Raw genomic sequence first — 27,708 nt, forward strand, 5'->3', positions numbered from 1 at the left:
ATCTCCCATTATTATTGTGTGGGAGTTTAAGTCCCTTTGTAGGTCACTCAGGACTTGCTTTATGAATCTGGGTGCTCCTGTGTTGGGTGCATATATATTTAGGATAGTTGGCTCTTCTTGTTGAATTGATCCCTTTACCATTATGTAATGGCCTTCTTTGTCTCTTTTGATCTTTGTTGATTTAAAGTCTATTTTATCAGAGACTAGGATTGCAACCCCTGCCTTTTTTTGTTTTCCAGTTGCTTGATAGATCTTCCTCCATCCCTTTATTTTGAGTCTATGTGTGTCTCTGCACGTGAGATGGGTTTCCTGAATACAGCACACTGATGGGTCCTGACTCCTTATCCAGTTTGCCAGTCTGTGTCTTTTAATTGGAGCGTTTAGCCCATTTACATTTAAAGTTAATATTGTTATGTGTGAATCTGATCCTGTCATTATGATGTTAGTTGTTTATTTTGCTCGTTAGTTGATGCAGTTTCTTCCTACCCTCAATGGTCTTTGCAATTTGGCATGTTTTTGCAGGGGCTGGTACCGGTTGTTCCTTTCCATGTTTAGTGCTTCTTTCAGGAGCTCTTTTAGGGCAGGCCTGGTGGTGACAAAATCACTCAGCGTTTGCTTGTCTGTAAAGTATTTTATTTCTCCTTCACTTATGAAGCTTAGTTTGGCTGGATATGAAATTCTGGGTTGAAAATTCTTTTCTTTAAGAATGTTGAGTATCAGCCCCCACTCTCTTCTGACTTGTAGAGTTTCTGCTGAGAGATCCACTGTTAGTCTGATGGGCCTCCCTTTGTGGGTAACCCGACCTTTCTCTCTGGCTGCCCTTAACATTTTTTCCTTCATTTCAACTTTGGTGAATCTGACAATTATGTGTCTTGGACTTGCTCTTCTCGAGGAGTATCTTTGTGGCGTTCTCTGTATTTCCCGAATCTGAATGTTGGCCTGCCTTGCTAGATTGGGGAAGTTCTCCTGGATAATATCTTGCAGAGTGTTTTCCAACTTGGTTCCATTCTCCCCGTCATTTTCAGGTACACCAATCAGACGTAGGTTTGGTCTTTTCACATAGTCCCAAATTTCTTGGAGGCTTTGTTCATTTCTTTTTATTCTTTTTTCTCTAAACTTCCCTTCTCGCTTCATTTCATTCATTTCATCTTCCATCAGCGATACCCTTTCTTCCAGTTGATTGCATCTGCTACCGAGGCTTCTGCAATCTTCGCATAGTTCTCGATACTTGGCTTTCAGCTCCATCAGCTCCTTCAAGCCCTTCTCTCCATTGGTTATTCTAGTTATCCATTTGTCTAATTTTTTTTCAAAGTTTATAACTTCTTTGCTATTGTTTTGAATTTCCTCCCGTAGCTCAGCGTAGTTTGATCGTCTGAAGCCTTCTTCTCTCAACTCGTCAAAGTCATCCTCCATCCAGCTTTGTTCTGTTGCTGGTGAGGAACTGCGTTCCTTTGGAGGAGGAGAGGTGCTCTGCTTTTTAGAGTTTCCAGTTTTTCTGCTCTGTTTTTTCCCCATCTTTGTGGTTTTATCTACTTTTGGTCTTTGATGATGGTGATGTACAGATGGGTTTTTGGTGTGGATGTCCTTTCTGTTTGTTAGTTTTCCTTCTACCAGACAGGACCCTCAGCTGCAGGTCTGTTGGAGTTTACTAGAGGTCCACTTCAGACCCTGTTTGGCTGGGTGTCAGCAGCAGTGGCTGCAGAACAGCGGATTTTCGTGAGACCACAAATTCAGCTGTCTGATCGTTCCTCTGGAAGTTTTGTCTCAGAGGAGTACCCGGCCGAGTGAGGTGTCAGTCTGTCCCTACTGGGGGGGTGCCTCCCAGTTAGGCTGCTCAGGGATGAGGGACCCACTTTAGGAGGCAGTCTGTCCGTTCTCAGATCTCTAGCTGCGTGCTGGGAGAACCACTACTCTCTTCAAAGCTGCCAGTCAGACAGGGACATTTAAGTCTGCAGAGGTTCCTGCTGAATTTTTGTTTGTCTGTGCCCTGCCCCCAGAAGTGGAGCCTACAGAGGCAGGCAGGCCTCCTTGAGCTGTGGTGGGCTCCACCCAGTTCGAGCTTCCTGGCTGCTTTGTTTACCTAAGCAAGCCTGGGCAATGGTGGGCGCCCCTCCCCCAGCCTCGCTGCCGCCTTGCAGTTTGATCTCAGACTGCTGTGCTGGCAATCAGCGAGACTCCGTGGGCATAGGACCCTCCGAGCCAGGTGCGGGACACAATCTCCTAGTGTGCCGTTTTCCAGGCCCGTTGGAAAAGCACAGTATTAGGGTGGGACTGACCCGATTTTCCAGGTGCCATCAGTTACCCCTTTCTTTGACTAGGAAAGGGAACTCCCTGACCCCTTGCGCTTTCTGAGTGAGGCAATGCCTCGCCCTGCTTCGGCTCGCGCACAGTGCGCTTCACTGACTGTCTTGCACCCACTGTTTGGCACTCCCTAGTGAGATGAAATCGGTACCTCAAACAGAAATGCAGAAATCACCCGTCTTCTGTGTCACTCAGGCTGGGAGCTGTAGACCGGAGCTGTTCCTATTCGGCCATCTTGGCTCCACCACCCGCACCCCCCCCCCCGCCCCCCCACCCCCACCCCCCCCCCGCCCGATTTATGTTTTTAAAGGATCACTCTTGTCTATGCAAATAATATGACAGAGAGAGCAGAAGTGGAAGAACTGATCAGTTAGACAAAAAACTATGGCCTGCATTTGGCCCAAGGTCTGTTCTTGTATATCTAAACTAAGAATAGTTTTTGCTTTTATAAAGGGTTAAAAAAAAGAGATGACTATGAGACAGAGATTGTATGACCTGTAAAACCTAATTTATTACCTAGCTCTTTAAAGAAAAAATTTGCCTGACCCCTGGATTAGGACACTACTGCAATAATCCCATTAAGAGACAATTATGGCTTAGACTAGGGTTATGGCAAAAGAGGCGTTGTGAAGTGGCCATGTTCCAGATATATTTTGAAATTATAGTTAACAGAGTTTACAGAAGAACTGAATGAGGAGAAGATAAAGGTTAAGTTTACTGCAAGTTTTTTCAGTGTGAGTTACTAGAAGAATGGAATTTCCATTTGCTAGATAAGGAAGACTATAAGCAGGTTTGGAGAGAAACATCAGGAGTTCAGTTTTGGACATATTAAATTTGAGATGCTTCATTAGATAAGATATTCAAGAAGGGATGATGAATTAGAGAAGTCCAGATTAGACAAATTTAGAAGTCATCCACACGTGGCCTGTATTTAAATGATTAGATCACCAAAGGAGTATGTTTACGTGGTGAAGATAAATGGTTTGAGGACTGAACCATGAGGCACTCCATTGTGTAGGGATGGGGAGATGAAAAGGAATCAGCAAAGGCAGAAAGGGAATGACTGGTGAGGTAAAAGGAAAAAGCAAGAGAGTACCTAAGAAGAGAATATATTTCTTCTTCATTGCACTGTTTCAAGAAGGAAGAAGTAACCATTTATGTAGAAACCTGCTGAAAAATTAAAATAAAGAATTGATCTCTGGATATGACAACAAGAGAAATCTTGATGGAGTGATGGAGACAAAAGACTGACTGGAAAGACCAAAGTGAGGAATGAGGAAGAATATACTCAACTCTTTTTAGAACTTTTACTGTAGAGGATAATGAAATGCAGCAATGAAAGCAGAGGAATATGAGATCAAGAAGTTTTGCAAAGACAAGAAATATTTGCATGTTGGAGGAAATAGGGAGGGAAAAACCAACGATTTACAAAAAAGTAGGGAGGACTGCTAAAGCCATGTCCTCAAATAGGTAAATTGAGATGTGGGATCTAGTCCCGTTGAGGTGTGGGATCTAGTCACAAGTGGAAAGATACTCGTTGCTTTTGTAGTGGGCAGGAGGGGTGGGGGGAATTATTTTTTTAATTTAGAAAAAAGTACTTTGCATAGTTTCTTTTGAAAGTACAACCAAAGTACTTTCCAAAAAGTAAAATATCTAGTATCTTTAAAAACACATTTTTCAATTCTGTAATTACACTATGCTGTTTTCCAAAAAAAAAAAAAAGATGTATTTAAAATTATGCTCTTTTCATCAGTGGTTAATGTTATCAGTGCAAGTAAGTCACTTACCATACTGTTATTGAGATTCTTGTCGACTTTGCAGAACGTGTGTGGTGGGCTTTCTCCTTTACTGGGTATAATAATACATATGTCAGTGACAGCCAACGTATTCTGAGTCGTGTTTTCAGAGGCTCTTCGGTAAGTGATATAAATTCTTTGTGATGACGTACTCCCACTAATATTTGCGGGGCGCCCATAGGGAGTACTCTGAATAATTTCACAACCCTGTTTCAATCTTTCTTTCCAGTCATATAAAACCCTAAAAATAAATTTTTAAAAATAAATACACAAATACACAAAGCACTTTACATATGAAAAGTAATATTCTCAGGCATTATCAACTGATCCTTAAATGTAGTAGTGTGGTAAAAATATTCCAATCTTACTGCAATTTTGAAATGCACGGTCTTGTATGCATTAAAGAATAACTCTTTTTCCCCACCAAAAACTTTTGTTTTAAGGAAAAATTCTGACAAATCATTGTGTTTGTTGATATAAACCAGAGAAAGGCACAATTAAATGTGAAGGTACCTGTTTTGGCACATCATTTAATATAGTTATTAATTTATTTTTTGTCTCTAAAACAAGCACCTTCTTTAGAAAAAGCAACTGGGCATTTTGGCCAAAGTTAAAATTTTACAAAAGGTTACTTGCCCAACTGTGTAGAGTCTGCTTACGCAATTTTATCTCCAATACTTTCCTTGGCTTTAAGAGACAGTTTTAGGCTAAGAGAATGTAACTTCAAATCCATCCTTAATCAAAAGTCTGGGTGAGGCACTAGGCTTTTATTTTCTCTTTATTGGGGTAAAATCATAGGCTTTTAGTACAGGGTGGACCTGGCATCCATTCATTAAGTTTTCTATACTTAAGCACTTAGGAACACTAAAAAGCATAGTGCTTAAATAATATTAGTTTATTCCCTCACTGAATTCATTGATTTGTACTTTAATGCCAAGTCCTTGGCACTAGTAAAAAAATAAAAATAAAATAAGCTATATAGGGTTTTTTTGAGACAGTCTTGGATCTCACTCTGTCACCCAGGCTGGAGTGCAGTGTTGTGATCTCGGCTCACTGCAACCTCTGCCTCCCAGGTTCAAGCGACTCTCCAGCCTCGGCCTCCCGAGTAGCTGGGATTACAGGCGTGTGGCACCACACCCGACTAATTTTTGTATTTTTAGTAGAGACAAAGTTTCACCATGTTGGCCAGGCTGGTCTCGAACTCCTGACCTCAAGTTATCTGCCTGCCTCGGCCTCCCAAAGTGTTGGGATTACAGGTATAAGCCACCGTGCCTAGCTACAAATTAAATACGTTTTTGCATTTGCTATAAAGCTATAAATTAAATGCGTTTTTGCATTTGCTATAAGACTTGTAACAAGCAATGTCTTCATCATCAATCAATATTCTCTCATATAAAATCCACTGTACAAATAAAATATAATGACAAAAACTGATCAAATTCTTTCTTTTTCTTTTTTTTTTTTTGAGATGGAGTTTCGCTTTTGTTGCCCAGGCTGGAGTGCAATGGCATGATCTTCACTCACTGCAACCTCCGCCTCCTGGGTTCGAGCAAGTATCCTGCCTCAGCCTCCCAAGTAGCTGAGATTACAGGCACGCACCACTACACCAGACTAAGTTTGTATTTTTAGTAGAGACAGGGTTTTGCCATGTTGGTCAAGCTGATCTCGAACGCCTGACCTCAGTTGATCTACCCACCTAGGCCTCCCAAAGGGCTAGGATTACAGGCATGAGCCACTGTGCCCGGCCAAATTATTTCTAATATAAGTTTTAATTTCACTTTTTTTTCCTGGCCATCAACAAATTTAAAAAAAAAATCATCTCAACATTTTGAAAATTTACAGTTAAATTTGATGTTTAATCATAGCAACTGCGTGAATCCTAATGTTAGCTTAAGTGCTTATTCTTCCTTCTTTTGATCTTGTTTTGCTTTTTTTTAACTTAAAAAAGGCACCTACACACAGAGAAGTCAGACAATCTAAATTCAAATTCCTACCACCTGTTACTAGCTGTAGTTCTGTAAGCAGTTACTTAACCTCTCTGAGCCTTATAGTCAGCTATAAAATCTAAACATTTTGGCTTCAAAGGATTCCATAAAGAAAGTAAAAAGAACCTACAGAAAATATTTGTAAATCATTTAACTGGTAAGGGGCTTTATCTAGAATATATTAGGAACTCTTACAGCTCAACAAACAAAAAGACAACCAAATTAAAAATGGGGAAAGGATCTGAATAGACATTTCTCCAAAGATATACAAACTTGTCAGTAAGCACTTAAAAAGATGCTCAACATCATTAGCCATCAAGTGAATGCAAATCAATACCATATGAGATACCATCTCACACCTGCTGGGACAGCAATAACCAAAATAATATGAAATGCTGACTAGGACATGGAGAAATTGGAACCCTCATGTACCGCAAGTGGGAATGCAATATGGTACAGCTGCTTAGCAGTCTGGCAGTTCCTTAAAAGGTTGAACATGGAATTACCATTATGACCCAGCAATGTCACTCCTAGGTATATACACATAAAAAATGAAAATATATGTCCACATAAAAACTTGCACATGAATATTCATGGCAATATTATTTATAATAGCCAAAAAGTGGAAAAGTCTCAAACATCCATCAACAGATGAATAAACTGTGGTATACTCATATGATGGAATATTATTCAGTTATAAAATGGAATAAAGTACTGACACATACTATAACATGGATGAACCTTGAAAACATTATGCTAAATGAAAGAAGTCAGTCAAAAAAGATCATATATATAGTATGATTCCATTTATATGAAATGTGCAAAATAGGCAAATCCATAAAGACAGAAAGTAGCCAAAGGCTAAGTGAGTTAGGAAATTGGGTAGCAACTAACGAGTACAGGGTTTCTTTTTGGCATGATAAAAATGTCATAGAATTTATTGTGGTGATGGTTGCAAAACTCTGAAAATACTAAAAACTATTGAATTGTACACTTTAAATAAATGAGTGGCTGTATGGTATACGAATTATATCTCAATAATAAAGCACCCTAAGTAAAGCTCTAATTTACCCCAATATCCTTCTTTGATACACAGAGTTAACAATCCATCTATAATGGGGCTGGGTGTGGTGGCTCACATCTGTAATCCCACTACTTTGGGAGGCCAAGGCAGGAAGATCACTTGAGGCCAGGAGTTTGAGACTAGCCTGGGCACATAGCAAGACCCTGTCTCTACAAAAAAATTAACAACTAGCCAGGTGTGATGGTGTGTATCTATAGTCCCAGCTACTCAGGAGGCTGGGGCAGGAGGATCACTTGAGGCCAGGAGTTTGAGGCTGTAGTGAGCTATGATCATGCCACTGCACTCCAGCTGGGTGATAGAGATTGACCTTGTCCCTTTAAAAAGAAAAAAAAATCCATCTATACTGATCATTATAACATGCTTAAAAGCCTTTTTTCATACTTTAAAAATAATCAAAAATTTTCCAATCAGAATAATACTTTAATTTTCTAGTACTTTCCTGCAAATGTTTTTCAAATTCTCTCCCCTGCCTCTAACAGAAAGAAACCCAGGCAAGGTAAGACTGCTGGGAACTGCAGGATAAAAAGAGACAAAAGGAAACAGGGAGAGAATACAGGTTTCTGAATACAAACTTGTCTATTTTTCTAAATCTGCTATACATCTATTAATGACCAAAATGAACAGTTAATCTCAAAATCTACAAGGCATATTATTTGGATCAATAACAGTAAGTCATTTAAAAAAATACTTACCCCAGATCTGTAAGTGGAGGCTTATCTCTTCCTCTTCTATAGCAAAGGTAAATCTGTGGCCCCACAAGACTTCCATTATTAAGATCAGCTGACAATCCAGTTGGGGTAACATCAATACAGACATAATCCCGTGGGACTTCCTCCCCAAGAGATTTGATAATAACTGAAACATCTGTAATAGGTTCTTTTGGTTTAGCTACTTTATGACAAGCATCATTGAAGTGAATTTCTTCTTCTAGAGGCTTTGAAACATCAGTTAATCCTGCTACAACAAAGTAGTCAGCAACATGAGGCCCCTTGTCTTCAATCATCTTCCATTACAGAAGGTTACATCTAAAAGGAAAGTAAAAGACTAGTACTCCCCTATAATAAGCAAAATAAATATAAGTGGTTTGTGTGCAAATAAGAACAAAAAACTACAAAAAGAGTGCTAGCTCCTTGATAAACACAGTAGCATTATATATTTAACTTATATGTAAAAAGAATTTTTTTAACAATAAAAACATCTTTAGCAATCTTTTATTATAAAAGTAATGGATGAATTCCCAATTTTGGCAATATGGAAACCTACATTACCTAAGCAGACAACAAAAAGAGATCTTTTTAAATGCACAGTCTGGCCAGGTGCAGTGGCTCATGCCTGTAATCCCAGCACTTTGGGAGGCCGAGGCGGGTGGATAACCTGAGGTCAGGAGTTTGAGACCAGCCTGGCCAACATGGTGAAACCCTGTCTCTACTAAAAATACCAAAAATTAGCTCGGTGTGGTGGCAGGTGCCTGTAATCCCAGCTAATCAGGAGGCTGAGGCAGGAGAATCGCTTGAACCCGGGAAGCAGAGTTTGCAGTGAGCCGAGATCGGACCACTGCACTCCAGCCTGGGCAAAAAGAGTGAAACTCCATCTCAAATAAATAAATAAATGCACGGTCATTCAATAAACGCTTTTAAATATAAATCTTACACAGAATTGTAAGAACGTAAGGGAAATTCCTAGGTCCCCAAAACACTGAAGAAACCAAAAGTCAGAATGCAGCCTGTAAACTACCACTGAGTGGGGAAATTTACTGATCTCCTCAATAATGAAGAGGCTTGTGTGTTTATTTTGTTTTATTCTTCTGAGATGCGGGGGGGGGGGGGGGGGGTCTCACTATGTTGCCAGGCTGGTCTTGAACTCCTGGGGTCAAGTGATCCTCCCATCTCAGTCTACCAAAGTGCTGGGATTACAGGCCTAAGCCACTGCACCTGATCCGGTTTGTGTTTTAGAAGGCATTAAAAGCATGGGAGATAAGCACTTCAGACCACATAGATAGAGAATTGGAACTCAGCCACCTGTATAAAGTCGAGTTTCAAAGGACTATACTCCTAGCCAAAGAGTGGATTTATAAGACCTATCCACTGACACAGGGAGATAATAAAGTTGTAGGGAGGGTAGCGGGGGAGTCTCCTCTGAGAATTCGTAACAATAGGCCTATTCACACTTGGGTTTGGGGTTTGAACTTAAACCATATGGATGGTCCCAGGAAACTACAAACAAAGAAATTAATAATAAAAGCGCTCTCAGGTTGGCCGAGTGCGGTGGCTCATGCCTGTAATCCCAGCATTTTGGGAGGCCAAGGCGGGCAGATTACCTGAGGTCAGGAGTTCGAGACTAACCTGACCAACATGGAGAAACCCCATCTCTACTAAAAATACAAAATTAGCCAGGCGTGGTGACACATGCCTGTAATCCCAGCTACTCGGGAGGCTGAGGCAGGAGAATCGCTTGAACCCAGGAGGAAGAGGTTGTGGTGAGCTGAGATCGCACCACTGCACTCCAGCCTGGGCAACAAGAGCAAAACTCTGTCTCAAAAAGGAAAAAAAAAAAGTGTTCCCAAGCTAGTGATACCCCTTGAAAAGTAAAACAGTTCTTGAGGGTACAGTCTCAACCCAGGTTTTCCACAAAGAAAGCCCAGTGGAAGACAAGTTCCTGTTCCAAAAACTACAAAAACACACACACAAAAATCTACCAGAAGTAAGTCTCAGCAGATATATCAAAGAGAAGAATTTCAAATAATAAAAGTAGGTAAGAGAGTATAACAGTAACGCATGCTTACAACAGATTCAAAGAAAAAATACACAAAATAGAATCTATCACATATTTGCAGTCTCCTTAGGTTGTCTGGTATCACTTAATTTTATGTATTTATTTATTTTTGAGACAGGGTCTCGCTCTGTTGCCCAGGCTGAAATGGAGTAGTACAAACATGGCTCACTGCAGCCTTGACCACCTGGGCTCAAGCAATCCTCCTGCCTCAGCCTCCCGTGCAGCTGGGACCACAGGTGTGCACCACCACGCCTGGCTGGTTTGTTTTTGTTGTAGAGATAGAGTCTCATTTTGTTGCCCAGGCTGGTCTTAAATTCCTGGGCTCAAGAGATTCTCCCACCTCAGCCTCCCAAAGTGTTGGGATTACAGGCGTGAGCCACCATACCCAACCTATTTGTTTCTTTAACTAGGAGAATACATTCCATAGTACCGTCATTATTTATATACCACTATTAGAGGAAAAAAGTTTAATCTAAAACAATTTCCCAGAGTTTGTTTTATGTTAGACACAGTTCCAATAAGTACTAAGAAAAGATTCCATGGACAAATAAATTAGGTATACACACTATAGGTCTCTTTGGATACTTACTATATATATAAAAATACTAAATCCTCAGCAGTCTTTTGATAAAGGTAGCAGATAAACTTTGCTTAACTCAGGATTCCCAAGCCTATTTGAACAATGAACCACATTTTCCCACTTAACAACTAGAAACAACCCTAAGAAAATGCTAGTTTATAGTAAACAACCCTCCCTTGTAGACCATAAAATCACAGGGCAAAGATATTCTTATGTAGTATATACTTGTTTATAATATAATTATTAACATTTTTCATCAAAATCCCAAAACTCATTTAATTTTCTATATTGCTAATGTCATCCGTTTTCAGAATTCATGACACATTTCTTGGAATCTGTATTCATCGCTCAAATATACTCTAAGTATTCCCACTATTTTCTTTAAAAATGAGACTAGGCCGGGCAAGGTGGCTCACGCCTGTAATCCCAGCACTTTGGGAGGACGAGGCGGGCAGATCACAAGGTCAGGAGTTCAAGACCAGCCTGGCCAATATGGTGAAACCCCATTTCTACTAAAAATAACAAAAATTAGCTGGGTGTAGTGGCATGTGCCTGTAGTCCCAGCTACTTGGGAGGCTGAGGCAGGAGAATTGCTTGAACCCAGGAGGTAGAGGTTGGAGTAAGCCGAGATCGCGCCACTGCACTCCAGCCTGGGTGACTGAGCGAGACTCCATCTGGAAAAAAAAGGAAAAAAAAAAAAATGGGACTAAAGAAGGATTAAATGTTTCTACTTGTTTTATTTACAAACTAATGGCACCTATGCAGTAATTTCCTTACATATAGGATTTCTACATATAATAAAGGGCTTAACCTTTTCAGAAATGCCTCCTAGATGGACACTTAAAAAGAAAGTGCTAACAACCTGTTCTTTTGAGAAGGCTGTTAAATGCTGACTCATCACCCTCAGCTCATTGCATACAAGTGCTCCAAAAAAAGAGCAGTTTTACCCAATTGACCATCTATTTATTTAAGAAAGTTGCAGAATAACAAAAGCACTTTGGTGTTTAACTTTTTTTCTCCAGTTCATTAGTCTTTGAAAACAATTTTTAAAGGGCTGCATAGTATTTTATTTTATGGATATACCATTTTTGACCTATGTGCTTACTGTAGATCATTTATTACTTCTACTTATTTTGCTAATTTTTTTTTAAAGGGTACAATGAATAATCTTGATAAACCTCTGGATACAACTCTAGTATTTCTTCAGGATACATTTATTGAAATAGAATTATTAGGTCAAAGGTTATATCAGCCTTTATGTGCTTTCACGTGTGCATGAATTTTATAATATAAGCTCTAAATACACATAACCTTAAAAATTACTCTGGTAAAGTATTTTCATTCCATCATAATGAAGAAACTAAAACATCCTCCTTTTTCCTGGACACTAACTTTATGTTATTTAAACTAAAGCATGGCCAGGCGTGGTGGCTCATGCCTGTAATCCCAGCACTTTGGAAGGCCAAGGCGGGCAGATCACTTGAGGTCAGGAGTTCGAGACCAGGCTGGCCAACACGGTGAAACCCCGTCTCTACTTAAAATACAAAAAATTAGTGGGGCATGGTGGTGCATGCCTGTAATCCCAGCTACTCAGGAGGCTAAGGCAGGAAAATTGCTTGAACTTGGGAGGCGGAGATTGCAGTGAGCTGAGATCACGCCACTGCACTCCAGCCTGGGCAAGAGCGAGACTCTGTCTCAAAATAATAAATAAATAAATAAACAAACTAAAGCAGGCAAACTAAAGCGGATAGTCACTATTGCATAAAATAGTTTTATGTCTTGCTACGTAGTAAGAAGGGTAAGAGGCCGGGCAGAGTGGCTCATGCCTGTAATCCCAGCACTTTGGGAGGCCGAGATGGGCAGATCACTTGAGGTCGGGAGTTCAAGACCAGCCTGGCCAACATGGTGAAACCTCGTTTCTACCAAAAATACAAAAATTAGCCAGGCATGATGGTGCATGCCTATGATCCCAGCTACTCGAGGGGCTGAGGAACAAGAATCACCTGAACGCTGAAGGCAGAGGTTGCAATGGGCCAAGATCAACGCCACTGCACTCCAGCCTGGGCAACAGAGGGAGGCTCTGTCTCAAAAAAAAAAAAAAAAAGGGAAAGAGAAGAGATATAGTATTATCATGAAAACATATATTTAATAAGTTTTTTTGAGAACTACCACCATATCCTCGGAAATAAAATTCCTTTTCATTAGCTCTTTTGGGTATTTTTCACAAAATTTAATAATTTGAACTCATTTACAATAGAACACAAGAAATAACTACTAAAAAGGAACCGTATTCTTTACATTGAAGATTTTGTCTCTAATAAATGGTGTTGAATTAATAGTGATCCAAGGCATATCTTGAGACATCTTTCCATAAATTACTTTGTATCATTTGTTATCCATAATTATTATCTGGAGAATATATTCCAAATTATTAAGACTTCTGGAAAACTAAGGTTTCACTGTGTTTAACACAGAAAATAGCTAACTGAAACAAATCAAAATGAAAGCCAAAAACTACTTACACATTACCGAAAGTTTCTCTCTGAAAAAGATGACAGATTTCAATGTGTGAACTCCACAGCCTCAGAGTTTGAGAAATAACTGTATTGAAAAGAGTAAGAATTGGACTTAAATTCATTCTAATCAAGTATTTCCCCCAATATGCCTGTGGATACTTAAGTTCTGTTAACAGTGATAATTACTAAACTGATTGCATTTATTGTTTTCTTATGGTTAAGAGCCAATAAGCAATTTTTAAAAACAAGATTTCAGTAAAGAATAAACACATACTTTAAAAACAAAACATGCTGAAGAGAGGCAATGAGGAAAAAAAGAAAAAACTAGCAGATAAGGGGGAGAAAAAGAAAGCAAGAAGAATAAATAAGGGTACAAAAGAGGAAATGTGTACAGGGCAAAGAGTGTGAGAAAGAACAACATGCCTATTTCTGGGGCACTGTGTACAGAGCCTCAATCACAGGGGAAAAATGTATACATTTAACATAATTCAAATATAGACTCAAGTAACTTCCATATAAAAAAAAGTTTCAAAGAAGTCAATACACAAAAGTACTTTCCCTTTATTACAAATTTCAAAGATACTACAGTCAGACTTCCATATCCATGAGTTCCACATCCATACCATGGATTGAAAAGATGTTTTTTGTTGTTGTTGTTGTTTTTGAGACAAGAGTTTTGCTCTTGTTGCCCAGGCTGGAGTGCAGTGGCTCGATCTCGGCTCACCACAACCTCCACCTCCCGGGTTCAAGAGATTCTCCTGCCTCAGCCTCCCGAGTAGCCGGGATTACAGGCATGTGCCACCATGCCCAGCTAATTTTGTATTTTCAGTAGAGACTGGGTTTCTCCATATTGGTCAGGCTGGTCTCGAACTCCCAACCTCAGGTGATCTGCCTGCCTCGGCCTCCCAAAGTGCTGGGATTACAGGCATGAGCCACTGCACATGGACCGAAAAGATGTTTTTCAAAAACAATAAAAATAACAGACTGGGCTCAGTGGCTCATGTCTGTAATCCCAGCACTTTGAGAGCCAAGGCAGGAGGATTGCTTGAACCCAAGAGTTCAAAGCCAGCCTGGGCAATATAGTGAGACCCCCCCTCTAAAAAAAAAAAAGAAAGTTAGTGCCAGGCAGGGTGGCACGTGCCTGTAGCCTCAGCTACTCAGGAGACTGAGGCATGAGAATCACTTGAGCCCAGGAAGCTGAGGCTGCAATGAGCCCTGATCACACCACTGCGCTCCAGCCTGGGTAGCAGAGTAAAGCTCTATCTCCAATGAATGCATGAATGAATGAATGATACAACAAAAAATGTAATATAAATTTAACAAAATAATTTGGTATAACTATTTATATAGCATTTAATTGAATTAGGTATTATAAATAATCTAGAAGTGATTTAAAGTATACAGGAGGATGTGTGTAGATTATATGCAAATACCACACCATTTTACGTAAGGGGCTTAAGTATATGTGGATTTTGGTATCCATCGGGTGGAGGTTAGGGGTATCCTGGAACTAATCCATGGAGGATACCAAGGGGCAAATGTACTTACATAGAATCATTTATATCAAATCTCACCAAGGAACCAAAGTCTTCTGAACAAGAGAATAAGCAATGTCATATTATGGAATTCAATATGCCAATATCAAATTTTGTTAAATTAAGTAATTTAGTAACTCGTAATTATGAGTCATTTTAAACGCTAGATGGAAAGATGATGCCACTGACAAAGTCTTAAGAGCCAGACCAACTGTACTGTACCAAGCACTATAGGTTAGCTTTAACACTGCACACATTCACACACAAAAGGAGTTTCAGTAAGAGTCAACAGTTTCTGCGGGGAAACAAGCTGCAGCACAGAAATCATAAGCACCTCAAGAGGAAGAAACCACAGCTTTAACCAACATGGAATATCTACTAACAACCAGGAAATAGGAGCAGCTACACCCAGACACAAGATTCATCTAACTTGGTTAAGTCCTTGACATGTGTGTGTCTATGAGAAGTGGAAGAGAAGGGGGTAAGGGCATAAACTGAGTCAAGAATTTAATAAATACCATGTACAGTGGCTCACATCTATAATCCCAGCACTTTGGGAGGTCGAGGCGTGTGGATCACTTGAGCTCAGGAGTTTGAGACATGGCAAAATCCTGTCTCTACAAAAAAATACCAAAAGTAGCCAGGCGTGGTGGTACAGTCCTATAGTCCTAGCTCCTTGGTGGGGCTGAGATGGGGGGATTGCTTGAGCCCAGGAGGTCGAGGCTGCAGTGAGCCTTGTTCACACCACTGCACTCCAGCCAGCCTGGGTGACCAAGCAAGACATTGCCTAAAAAAAAAAAAAAAAAAAAAAAAAAAAAAAATTCGATAGTGTCTTGAAATGGAGGGTGAAAAGAATGAAAGCAAAATAATATATTCATAATCTCATTACCTTTTGAACTGCTAAATATTGTCAGGATAGATATATGTATTTTTAAAATGAGGATGCCAAAAGTTCCCTGAAAAAATTTCAGGGAGTAAATATGGAATGGTAAACGTACTTTTCAAATATCTCTAAAATGTTATTGCTGACAGGTGGCAATGAAACAATGTAAATACTGACTTGCTGAAACATTTTTAAAAATTCAACATCAGTTGTCACAAAAATTTCTAGTAAAAATACTGTATGTATATAGAAATACTTGTAAATTTTGAAAATTACAGTTATTTTATTGGTAGAATACCAGACTTATTTAGATGTAATTATGAATTATGAATGTGCTACAACCAATTTCAAATATATTTTCTGCTACATTGAGTTTCTTAATATAGTAAGAACACTGTTTTGACCATAACTCTGCCCCATTAAACTTAATATTTGTATCATTATTCTAAAAACAGGCCAGGTGCAATGGCTCATATCTATAATCCTAACACTTTGGGAGGTCAAGGCAGAAAAATCACTTGAGACCAGGAGTTCAAGACCAGCCTGGGCAACACAGCAAGACCTCATCTGGACAAAAAAATAAAATCAGCTGAGCATGGTAGCTCACGCCTATAATCCCAGCACTTTGGGAGGCGGAGGCGGGAGGATCACTTGAGATCAGGGGTTTGAGACCAGCCTAGCCAACAGGGCGAAACCCCGTCTCTACTAAAAATACAAAAATTAGCTGGGCATGGAGGCATGTAGCTGTAATTCCAGCTACTCGGGAGGCTGAGACATGAGAACTGCTTGAACCCTGGAGGTGGAGGTTGCAGTGAGCAGAGATCGTGCCCCTGCACTCCAACCTGGGCAATACAGCGAGACTCTGTCTCAAAAAAAAAACAATAATTAAATTTAATTTTAAACAGAAATTAAAAAAAAAAAAAGTGGCCAGGCACAGGGGCCCATGCCTGTAATCCCAGCACTCTGGGAGACCGAGGCAGAAGGATCTCTTGAGTCAGGAGTTTGAGACCAGCCTGGGCAACACAGTGAGACCCCCACCTGTACAAAAATTTTAAAAATTTGCTGGGTGTGGTAGTGTGCACTATAGTCCCAGCTACTTGGAAGGCTAAGGTCGGAGGACTGCTTGAGCCCAGGAGGTTGAGGCTGCAGTGAGCCATGATGGCACCACTGCACTCCAGCCTGGGTGACAGAGCAAGACCCTGTCTCAAAGAAAAAAAAAAGTAACATTTTCTTTGATGTTGAATTCACATTAGTATTCACAATAATATCAAATATTTCCATTCTGATGAATGAATTTCCAAAAACTTTAATTTTATTCCATGAATTGTACGAAAAAAAGAACCATTATTAGAATTAACCGATTTTCTATTTGACACAGAAGACGAAACTGATACAAAACTGGCATCACTTAAGTGTTTGCAAAGTTCTTCTTCTGCTAATGAAGATAACACATCACAGCTATTGCCTTACTTTCTATACATGCACAAGAAAACCTGGAATAGAAAATTTATAAAAGCTATTTAGCAGAGCATCCTTTGATTGTAAATGAAAGTCATGCTCCACAAAGTGATATATGAATGTGCTTCCTGCAGCTACATGTGCTAAGCCATTATCTTTTAACACAGACTTCTTTAAATTGTTATTTTTAATTGAAACTTTTAGTTTGAGATAATTGTAGATTCACATTCAGTTGAAAGAAATAATAGAGATCTGGTATACCTTTCACCTCGTTTTCTTCAAATGGTAACATCTTGCAAAACTATAGCACAGCTGTATTACTGACATTGATACAATTCACCTATCTCATCCTGATTTCCCCAGTTTTATTTGTATTCATCTGTGTGTGTGTTTAGTTCTATGCAGTTTTATCACATGTGCATAATACAACATATCCATCACCCAAATCAAGATACAGTACAGTTCCATTACAAGGATCCCTGGTATTGCCCTTTATAAGCACAGTTTTGTCACCATGTGCATAAAACCATGTATCCATTACCAAAAACAAGATGCAGCGCAGTTCCATCACAAGGGCCCCTAGTGTTGCCCTTTTATAAGGGCACACACTGCCCTCCCCGCTTCACCCCACTATCCCTAATCCCTGTGGAGTGGTGTATTTTTATCACAAAGTACACACAGCCAATGAAATGCAAAGATATATTTCCAAAAACAATACTTTCTTACAAAATAGATGCAGAAACAAACCAAAGCACAAAGTATAAGCTTATTTGGCGTGTTGAAAGCCTTGTTGTTGGTCACATTTACTCAGGCATCCAGAACATTATACTTGAACATAATTAAACAAACATACAGGCCGGGCGCGGTGGCTCACGCCTGTAATCCCAGCACTTTGGAAGGCCAAGGCGGGTGGATCACGAGGTCAGGAGATCGAGACCACGGCGAAACCCCGTCTCTACTAAAAATACAAAAAATTAGCCGGGCGCGGTGGCGAGTGCCTATAGTCCCAGCTACTCCGGAGGCTGAGGCAGGAGAATGGCGTGAACGCGGGAGGTGGAGCTTGCAGTGAGCCGAGATCGCGCCACTGCACAAAACAAACAAACAAACAAACATACAAATACAGTTGACTCTTGAACAACACTGATTTGAACTGTGCAGTTCCAGTTACGCACGGTTTTCTTTTTTTTGCAATAAATATGTCAGACCTCAGTATGGGCAATTTTGCATCTGCAACCAACTTGGATCAAAAATATGGTATTGTGGGACACGAAAGCTGCAAAAATAGAAGGCCAACTTTTTGTATCCACAAGTTCTGAACAGGCAACTGCGGGGCTTGAGTGGATTTTGGAATCCACAGGTGGTCCTGGAACTGATCCCCAGCAGACAGTGAGGGATACTACACACAGACATATATAGGCACACGAAAGATAAGGAGGGCAGAGACTGATCATCCATTAAATCCCAGTGAAAACCAATCTACTAAATTCTGAGATAAATTTTCCTATCCTGGCTAAGTTCCAGACTGAAAATAAGTGGACAACATAAAATAATGCTACAGAACTACAGTGAGGATTCCTACATATATAAGAACATTAAAAAAAAGGAGTCTTATACTGTGTTCAGGGGCAACCCTGTCCCTCACCCAGAAATTAGGTTGCAGCTGAAGTAGCTGCTATTCCCTTGAGAATATGGATCTGTTCTAGACAGAATTAAGAACAGACTGGAAATAACAGTGTTAATATACAGATACCTCTTGTTTCCAGACCGACTATAAACAATTCAAAGGCAGAAACTTTGTGCTCTACTTCTTTTGATTCTCTCACATGCATAGCAGTTATAAACACATGGTAGGTGTGTAAATATTTATTAAATGGATGAGGTCAGCACAGTAGAAAAAAATGAGAAAGTTAAAACACCATAGAATCATGGGATTTTAGAGCTAGGAAGGTCCTTGGAGATTTTGTTTCAAGTACCTTTATTATAATTGAACAAACTGAGGCATAAAAATTGACCAGCTTGCCTGTCTAACATACCGTATGTCTTACTTATTTATTCTCTCTCTTTCCACAAGATTGTAAGTTCCATGAGGGTACAGATTTTTGTTTTATTCACTGCTGCATAACCAGCACCTAGAACAGTACCTGGCAAATAGTATATGGTGAATATCTGTTAAATGAATGATTATTTATTTATTTGGGATAAAGTCTCATTCTGTCACCCAGGCTGGAGTGCAGTGGTGCAATTATAGCTCATTGCAGCCTCAAACTCCTGGGCCAAGCAATTCTCCTACCTTGGCTCGCACAAAATGCTGGGATTACAGGCATGAACCACCTGTAATCCAATCAGGAATAATTTTTAAAATGCAAGTGATACCATTATCGAGTACCATGGGACAGTCAGAAGTAAAAGAATAGATGTAAACATAGAAACACGAATGCATTATTTAAATTTAGTGTTGAATGAAAACAGTAATCAGCAGAAAGGAATCTACAGCAAAATAGCATTTATATAAACTTAAAACATATATATTAAAGTTAGTATGATAGTTTTCAAAGACATTCAGGATGACATATTAGACATATTCAAATGGATAACTGTGAGGGAAAGGGAACTGGAGTGAAGACGAGAGATAAAGGAGAATAAAATAAAGCAGGGCTTCATACAGGTTAGTCACAAAAGTGTACCATGAAATGAAAAATGTGATGAAATCAGTTCTCCGTATCTGAGGTGCTCTTACCCCACTTCCTTCCAGAGAGAAATATGTAACCACTGGTTTCAGCAAAACTCAAATCAGTGTGGAGTGTAGTGGCACAATCATGGCTCACCTGGAGACCTCAGCCTCCTAAGTAGCTTTGGACTGCAAGCGCACACCACCACGTCTGGCTAATTTTTCTTTTCTTTTCTTTTTTTTTTTTTGGGTAGAGATGCGGTTTTGCCATGTTGCCCAGGCTGGTCTCGAACTCCTGGTCTTGAACTCCTGGGCTCAAGTGATCTGCCCGTGCTGGCATCCCAAAGTGTTGGGATAACAAGCATGAGCTACTACACCTAGCCTGTTTTTTGTTTTGTTTTGTTTTTTTTACTTTTTAAAGTATAACACACATACAGAAAATGTACAACTCCAGGAATTATCACAAAATAAACACATCACCCATTACAAACACCTCGCAGGTCGAGAAATAGTACATTAACAGTAACAGGAAGCCCCTTCCAACCTTCCCAAAGAGAACCACTATCTTGAATGCTAACAGTAGATTAGTTTTTTTCTATTTCTGAACTTTTACATAAATGGAACATGGAAGGACATATAAAGTGTGCATTATTTTGGTCTAGCTTTTTTCATTCTACAATGCTTTTTGAGATTTGGCCATAGTCATATATAGCAGTTTGTTCATTTTCATTTCTGTATAGTTTTTTATTTTAAGAATACACAATTTTGCCGGGCTCAGTGGCTCATACCTGTAATCCCCAGCACTTTGGGAGGCAGAGGCAGGTGGACTACCTGAGGTTTGGAGTTTAGGACAAGCCTGGCCAACATAGTGAAACCCTGTCTCTACTAAAAAATACAAAAAAAGCCTGGCCAACAGAGTGAAACCCTGTCTCTACTAAAAAATACAAAAAAAAAAAAAAAAAAAAATAGCCGGACATGGTGGTGGGCGCCTGTAATCCCAGCTCCTCGGGTGGCTGAGACAGGAGAATTGCTTGAACCCTGGAGGCGGAGGTTGCAGTGATCTGAGATCGTACCACCGCACTCTAGCCTGGGCAACAAGAGCAAAACTCTGTCTCAAAAAAAAAAAACCCCACAATTTTATGTATCCATTGTATTGTTAATTGACATTTGGCTGGTTTCCAATGTGAGGCTGTTATAAATGATTACAAAGTCAGATATAAACTATTATGAGTTTTGATGCATATAAAAACGCATAGATTTTTAAAAAAATAGCTAAGAATGAAATTCCTAGCATATAAGGTACACACACACACGTACACACACACACACACACACACACACACACACACATTCAACTGTGGTAGGTAATGCCAAACTGTTTTCCAAAGTTGTTATAGTAAGACCTTATATTTGGTGAGTAAGATGGCTTAGAAATAAATAAAAACCTTTTTTCCTCCACAAACATAAACATTCCTCTGACTGAGCTCTCTAAAATAATTTGTTGTTCCTGTTTTAATTCATTGCTGAATACAACTATATGAAAACTATAAAACGTAGTAAGGTATAGCAGCTACATGCTCTGAAATCACTTCAGCCAAATTAAAATCCTGGTTCTATCCAGCATTAGATTATCAGATACGCAAATAAGCTCATGGCTTGGGTATTTCAAAATAAGGGACCAAAAAAAGTATAAATTCAATTCAAATAATTTGATGTAAATCACTTAATGAGGTACTCGTCATTTTAAAAAACCAGAAATTTGCTGAGTTTGCTTATCTTTTGCTTATTTTATGGTTTGGTATTGATTTTTTTTTTCATTTTAGCAGTTTTATTCAACAGATGCCATAAATTAACTACATTCAGAAAAAAAATTTAAACAAAGAACAAAGCCACCCTATCTAGCATTCTCTCACTCACAAAGAAGTACCAAAGATATGTTTATGTTCCATTAACCGAGTACGAAGCAAATTCATTAAAATATTACAACTGCTAAACACAGAAGACTAGAAATCAAATAGTTTCATATTCAGTATACAGGCACCAAAAACTTCAATTTCCAGCTGTTTTTTTTTTCTAATTCATAATATGGAATTACTTACAAGGAGCTTATTCCTATAGGATTAATTCAGTTACTCAATGGTGAATAGATTTTAGCTCAGAATTTTTAAAGGATGACTTGCTTTAAGTTACTATTTTACCTGCTGCTCTATTTCTGCTTACACTTGTATGTGGCCAAACAGATCATGCTCTGATCAGATAAGTATACTGTAATCTACTTATGTGTTTAGGAGTTGGCATAGGGTTAAAAGGCACAAAGCTGTATTTTAGTACTCATTTTTCTTTTTTTTTTTTTTTTTTTTTTTTTTTTTTTTTGAGACGGAGTCTCGCTTTGTCGCCCAGGCTGGAGTGCAGTGGCGCAATCTCAGCTCACTGCAAGCTCCACCTCCTGGGGTTCACACCATTCTCCTGCCTCAGCCTCTCCGAGTAGCTGGGACTACAAGTGCCCGCCACCATGCCCGGCTAATTTTTTTGTATTTTAGTAGCGACGGGGTTTCACTGTGGTCTCGATCTCCTGACCTCCTGATCCGCCCGCCTCGGCCTCCCAAAGTGCTGGGATTACAAGCGTGAGCCACCGCGCCTGGCCATCATTTTTCTTATTACTTATTTGTAGAAGAACTTCTTTGGATCCTGCTTAAATGATCACCAAGAAACTGCAAATTCCTATGGGGGAAAATGTGAGTCCTCGTCATAAATTTTAGCAGCCCTTCAAGGACATACACATCAAAATTTGGTGGCCTTTAAAGTACTGGAATCGTAAATGACATAACTACACTTTACTGTTGAAGACTCTTTTAGTTTAATATTTATAGCCATTTCCTCATATTTTCTTTAAAATCTATCAGTATAGCATTTCATTTCTAGGCATGTATATATATCGTAATTCATAAAACTAGCAAAATGATATTCTACATCAGTTCATTTATCTCAATATATATTTTGGAATATAATGGCAATATTAAAAATATCAAGTCCCTCTAAGCTGATAATACTATAAGATTTTACACAAAGTTAAAGTTTTTGTTTTTTCTTTTTGAAAAAGTTTCACTGTTTAACGTCCACATATTTGCCACCTTGATAAGGAAAACGTAAATGTGTCATGTAACATTTATTCCATCAATTTAAACTGTCTCATGGAGCAAAACACTAAAAGAATTTAAATAAAAAAGCAGCAACCTGTATGTACACGAAATGATCATTCCATAAATATTTACATGACAAGGGAAAAAATGGAGAATTACTAAAACTGGAAATTGCTACAGGTGTGATAATCCTTTCTCAAGACATTTTAGTTAGGAATCATGTAAGCTTTTAAAATGAAAATAATTGTAGAAGCGTAACTAAAATATTCCATTTTAGTTTTCAGTTAGTATTTAAAAGAGCCAGTAGGTCATAAACAGTCCAAGATTTCAGAAACCAACTATTCAGTTTAGTTTTCAGTATCAGATCTTTTCCTTCATCTCTCATGATGAAACTAAACTTACAGAAAAAATAAAGAGCACGCTAAAAGGTATAAATAAAAATTCCAGTTCATCCTCCTTTATAAAGACTGGTAAGCCGCTCTAATTCTTTACAGCTGTCCATGCTCAAGGCATCTGCCTTCCTTCGGAGTCGATCACAACAGTATACTTTTGCTGCATACTGCATATCTGTTTTTTGTTGTCTTTCTTACCAGCAGTTATTTCGAATATTAGTCACATAATCTTCCTCCACACTCTTTTCTGCCTTTTGTAATAACATTCCTTTATATTCATTTTTAAAGTCTTTGCTGACATAATAAAAAACACCCAAGTTTTCTGTCTGCATTTTAATAGTTTGTCCTGTTACATATCTGGGATATAAGGAATAAGGAGGATTAGAGACCATCAACTGGCTTAATGACACGAGGATCAATATAATTATGGGCATCAGCTGGATAAACACAGAAAAACCTTCATCTCCTCTTTCCTCTTCTCTTTCATGTCCACTATGTCGATGCTGATGTTGTTGGCTATAACCAGCTCTTCCACTTGAAAAAGAATGTACACTACCTGAAGGAAATCCACCCCCAAAAAATATATTAAACAAGTCTTCTGGAGTTATATCAGCCTCACAACCTCTATGGAAATTAAATCTGCCATTGTTTTGGTGGTTACATGCTTGTTCTTCATTGCCCGTGAGGTCATACTGTTTTCGCTTTTCTGGATTACTTAAAACAGCATAAGCATTTCCAATCTTTTTAAAAGCATCTGTTGCTCTAGGTGCATGGTTTTTGTCTGGATGAAACTTCAAAGCAAGCTTTCTATAAGCTTTTTTCAAATCTCCATCACCAGCATCTTTCGTAACTCCAAGTACTTCATAGTAATTTTTACATTTGTTTATGCGCTGGCCGAGGGCAGTGGGTAGCGCTTCTCCTCCTTCTGCAGGAAGCGCTGGGCCTTCTCACAGCTGCCGGCGTTCAGGGCCTCCCGGGCGATCTCAACACATTTCTCAGCCTCATCCCTGTTCCCCTCCATAGCTTGCTCCTTCGATTTTATTTTCAATTACATTAGCAACACAATTATCACTTCAATGTTTGGTGATTTAAAGGTCTAGAGATAGGAAATCATGACTCCGATTCTCTCATTCACTCATCTGACAAATATTTACTGAATATTGAAATGGACATGTATCAGTTTTATTTTTGACCATGTAGCATTTGAACTCCCTTTCTATGTTTAGAAAATCTGCCACTGTATGTATCTTATAAAAAAGGCTGGATGTCCGAACCAATCATGAAAGCGGAAAAAGACCAGATATTTGGCCAGGCATGGTGGCTCATACCTGTAATCCCAGCACTTTGGGAGGCCAAGGCGGGCAGATCATGAGGTCAGGAGTTTGAGACCAGCCTGACCAATATGGTGAAACCCTGTCTCTACTAAAAATACAAAAATTAGCTGGGCATGGTGGCACCCGCCTGTAATCCCAGCTACTCAGGAGGCTGAGGCAGGAGAATCGCTTGAACCTGGGAGGCGGAGGTTGCAGTGAGCTGAGATCGCGCCACTGCACTCCAGCCTGGGCGACAGAATGAGACTCCGTCTCAAAAAAAAAAAAAAAAAAGACCTGATATTTGCTCTCCCTATTTAGGGACCAAGCACATAGATTGGTCAATTATATGCACTCATGCAGAATTTGAATCTAGAGCTAAAGTAGCAAAAACAGTTTAAGATTCATTCTCTGGCCGGGCGCGGTGGCTCACACTTGTAATCCCAGCACTTTGGGAGGCCGAGGCGGGTGGATAACAAGGTCAGGGGATCGAGACCACGGTGAAACCCTGTCTCTACCAAAAATACAAAAAATTAGCCGGGCGTGGTGGCGGGCGCCTGTAGTCCCAGCTACTCGGAGAGGCTGAGGCAGGAGAATGGCGTGAACCTGGGAGGCGGAGCTTGCAGTGAGCCGAGATCGTGCCACTGCACTCCAGCCTGGGTGACAGAGCAAGACTCCATCTCAAGAAAAAAAAAAAAAAAGATTCATTCGATTCATTCTCAGGGCTGTTTCCACCATGTGAGGATACACAAAGTCAGCAGTCTGCCACCCAAAAGTGGACCCTCAGCAGAACCTGACCTTGCTGGCACCCTGATCTCGGACCTCCAGCCTTGAGAACCGTGGGAAATCAATTTCTATTGTTTCTAAGCAAAAAAGAAAATCATTCTTAGAGCAGTGATATACAGCACCTAGTGGCAATGCTCCAGCAATGGCATCCAGTGGCATCAACGGTGTGTTCAACAGGAAAAGCATATGGCATAACTTTGGCTATGGTCTAGCCCTGAGGTTTGTTTCATATTTGTTCTCTGAGTCTGGTTCTCTAGTCTTCTAGTCATTTCTGTAAGCCAACCAATATGCTTCCAGTAAATTCCTTTTCTTTTGGTTCAGCTAACCAGAATTAATTTCTGTCATTTGCAACCAAAAATCCTAAAATGGTACCTCTACCATGTGCCAGGGTCTGGAGAACCAGGCACTAAAACACAACGACAAATGAGACATGACCCTGCCTTACAGGGGTTTAATAGAGAAGGCAGACAAGAAAACAAGCAATATAATACGTGATAAGTCTATAACAGGAGTAATCACAGGAAGCACAAGAAGGACACACAGCTTAGGCCTGAGGAGTCAAAAAAGAAAGACACCATCTAAATTCTGAAATATCAGTAGGTGATAGAGAAGAGATGGAAGGGGATTCCACATGAAAGGAGGAACAAGCACAAGGGATATCACCTTTTCTTTACTCATCATTTCCTTCCTGGACAGTATCAAAAGTATATTTGAATATACCTCGATAAAGTTAGAGGGAAACATATTTGAAAGATAAAAGTGACAAAAGGAAGACTGGTCACTTTTGTCGCTTTTAGCACAAACCTCATGCTTCAAACATACACATACCACTGCTGTCGCCTCCACAAATCTGGCTAAAACTACTTTCCTTCTCTCCTTCTCATCTCAGTCACTTCTCAGAACAGTCAACCTGGGCTTTTTAGGGGTTTTTTTGTTTATTTGTTTTTGGTTGGTTATTTTTAATGGGGTGGAGGAGGAATCATGAATGAGTGGATAAAGGAATTGAAAAGAGAAGTAAAGGTGTTAATCAACTGTAATCAGGGTAGTGAAGCACAAGGCATTCTGCCAACTGCCCACACTGGTTTTGCTTAACAGTAGGTACAATTTTATGAAGAAAAATACTGATATGAAATGTTTTATTGGCTGGGCGTGGTGGCTCATGCCTGTAATCCCAGCACTTTGGAGGCCAAGGTTGGCGGATCACTTGAGGTCAGGAGTTCGAGACCAGCTTGGCCAACATGATGAAACCCTGTCTCTACTAAAAATAAAAAAATTGGCCAGGCACAGTGGCTCATGCCTGTAATCCCAGCACTTTGGGAGGCCAAGGAGGGTGGCTCACCTGAGGTCAGGAATTTGAGACCAGCCTGACCAACATGGAGAAACCCAGTCTCTACTAAAAATACAAAATTAGCCAAGTGTGGTGGCGCATGCCTGTAATCTCAGCTACTCAGAAGGCTGAGGCAGGAGAATAGCTTGAACCTGGGAGGTGGAGGTTGCAGTGAGCCCAGATTAAGCCACTGCACTCCAGCCTGGGCAACAAGAGCGAAACTCCATCTCAAAAAAATTAAAATAAAAAATAAAAAAATTAGCCAGGCATGGTGGTGTGCACCTGTAATCCCAGCTACTTGGGAGGCTGAGACAGGAGAATCGTTTGAACCTGGGAGGCAGAGGTTGCTGAGTGAGCTGAGATCGTGCCACTGCACTCCAGCCTGGGCAGCAAAGTAAGACCCTGTCTCAAAAAAATAAAATAAAAATAAAAATAAACTGTTTTATAAAATAACCTATATATGCTATTTTCTCTAAAATTATAAAATTTCAGAATGACATTGATTTTAGAGATTATGTTTTAAAATTACATTAGGCTTATACAATGTATTATTTTTGCTTTTTTAAAAAACATTTTTATGGATACTTAATAGTTTTACATATGTTTACTTTTTTTTTTTTTTAAGAGACACAGTTTCACTCTGTTACCCAGGCTGGAATGTAGTGGCACAATTATAGCTCGCCTTAACTTCGAACTCCTTGGCTCAAGCAATCCTCCTGCCTCAGCCTCCCAAGTAGCCACCACACACAGCCCATATGTTTACTTTAATAAAAAATATGCACTTCATAAGCTTTATAAGCTCTACCATTTTCAGTCATCCACTGCATGAAGGTCCAGGCTTATACAGGAAAAACTACCATAAAAGTAAACTAACAAACCAACCACTATTAGAAAAATTTGAGACCCCATCTCTACAAAAAAAATTTTTTAATTAGCTGGGCATGATTGCTCATGCCTGTGGTCCCAGCTACTCAGGGGGCTGAGGTGGGAGGTTTGCTTGAGCCCCGGAGGTCAAGGCTATAGTGAGCTATGATCACACCACTGCACTCCAGCCTGGGGACACAGCGACACCCTGCCTCAAAAAGAAAAGAAAAGAGGCCAGGCATGGTGGCTCACGCCTGTAATCACAGCACTTTGGGAGGCTGAGGCAGGCAGATCACCTGAGGTCAAGAGTT

General features: G+C 39.7%; 1 protein-coding gene and 1 pseudogene across 1 annotated transcript in view; both read right to left on the reverse strand.

Moving 5' to 3' along the window:
* Positions 1-27,708, reverse strand: part of DENND4A (DENN domain containing 4A) — a 138,119-nt gene that overhangs the window by 91,969 nt on the left and 18,442 nt on the right. The window contains exons 2-4 of the mRNA XM_003267112.4: positions 13,041-13,119; positions 7,859-8,191; positions 4,089-4,338 (exon numbers count right to left, since the gene is read on the reverse strand). Coding sequence (XP_003267160.2) covers positions 4,089-4,338; positions 7,859-8,169 — 561 coding nt within the window. The 5' untranslated portion in view covers positions 8,170-8,191; positions 13,041-13,119. The remainder of the gene's footprint in view (positions 1-4,088; positions 4,339-7,858; positions 8,192-13,040; positions 13,120-27,708) is intronic.
* On the reverse strand, positions 22,218-24,439 carry LOC105739921 (annotated as a pseudogene).

This window comes from Nomascus leucogenys, chromosome 6, assembly GCF_006542625.1.
Source record: "Nomascus leucogenys isolate Asia chromosome 6, Asia_NLE_v1, whole genome shotgun sequence".
Lineage (NCBI taxonomy): Eukaryota > Metazoa > Chordata > Mammalia > Primates > Hylobatidae > Nomascus > Nomascus leucogenys.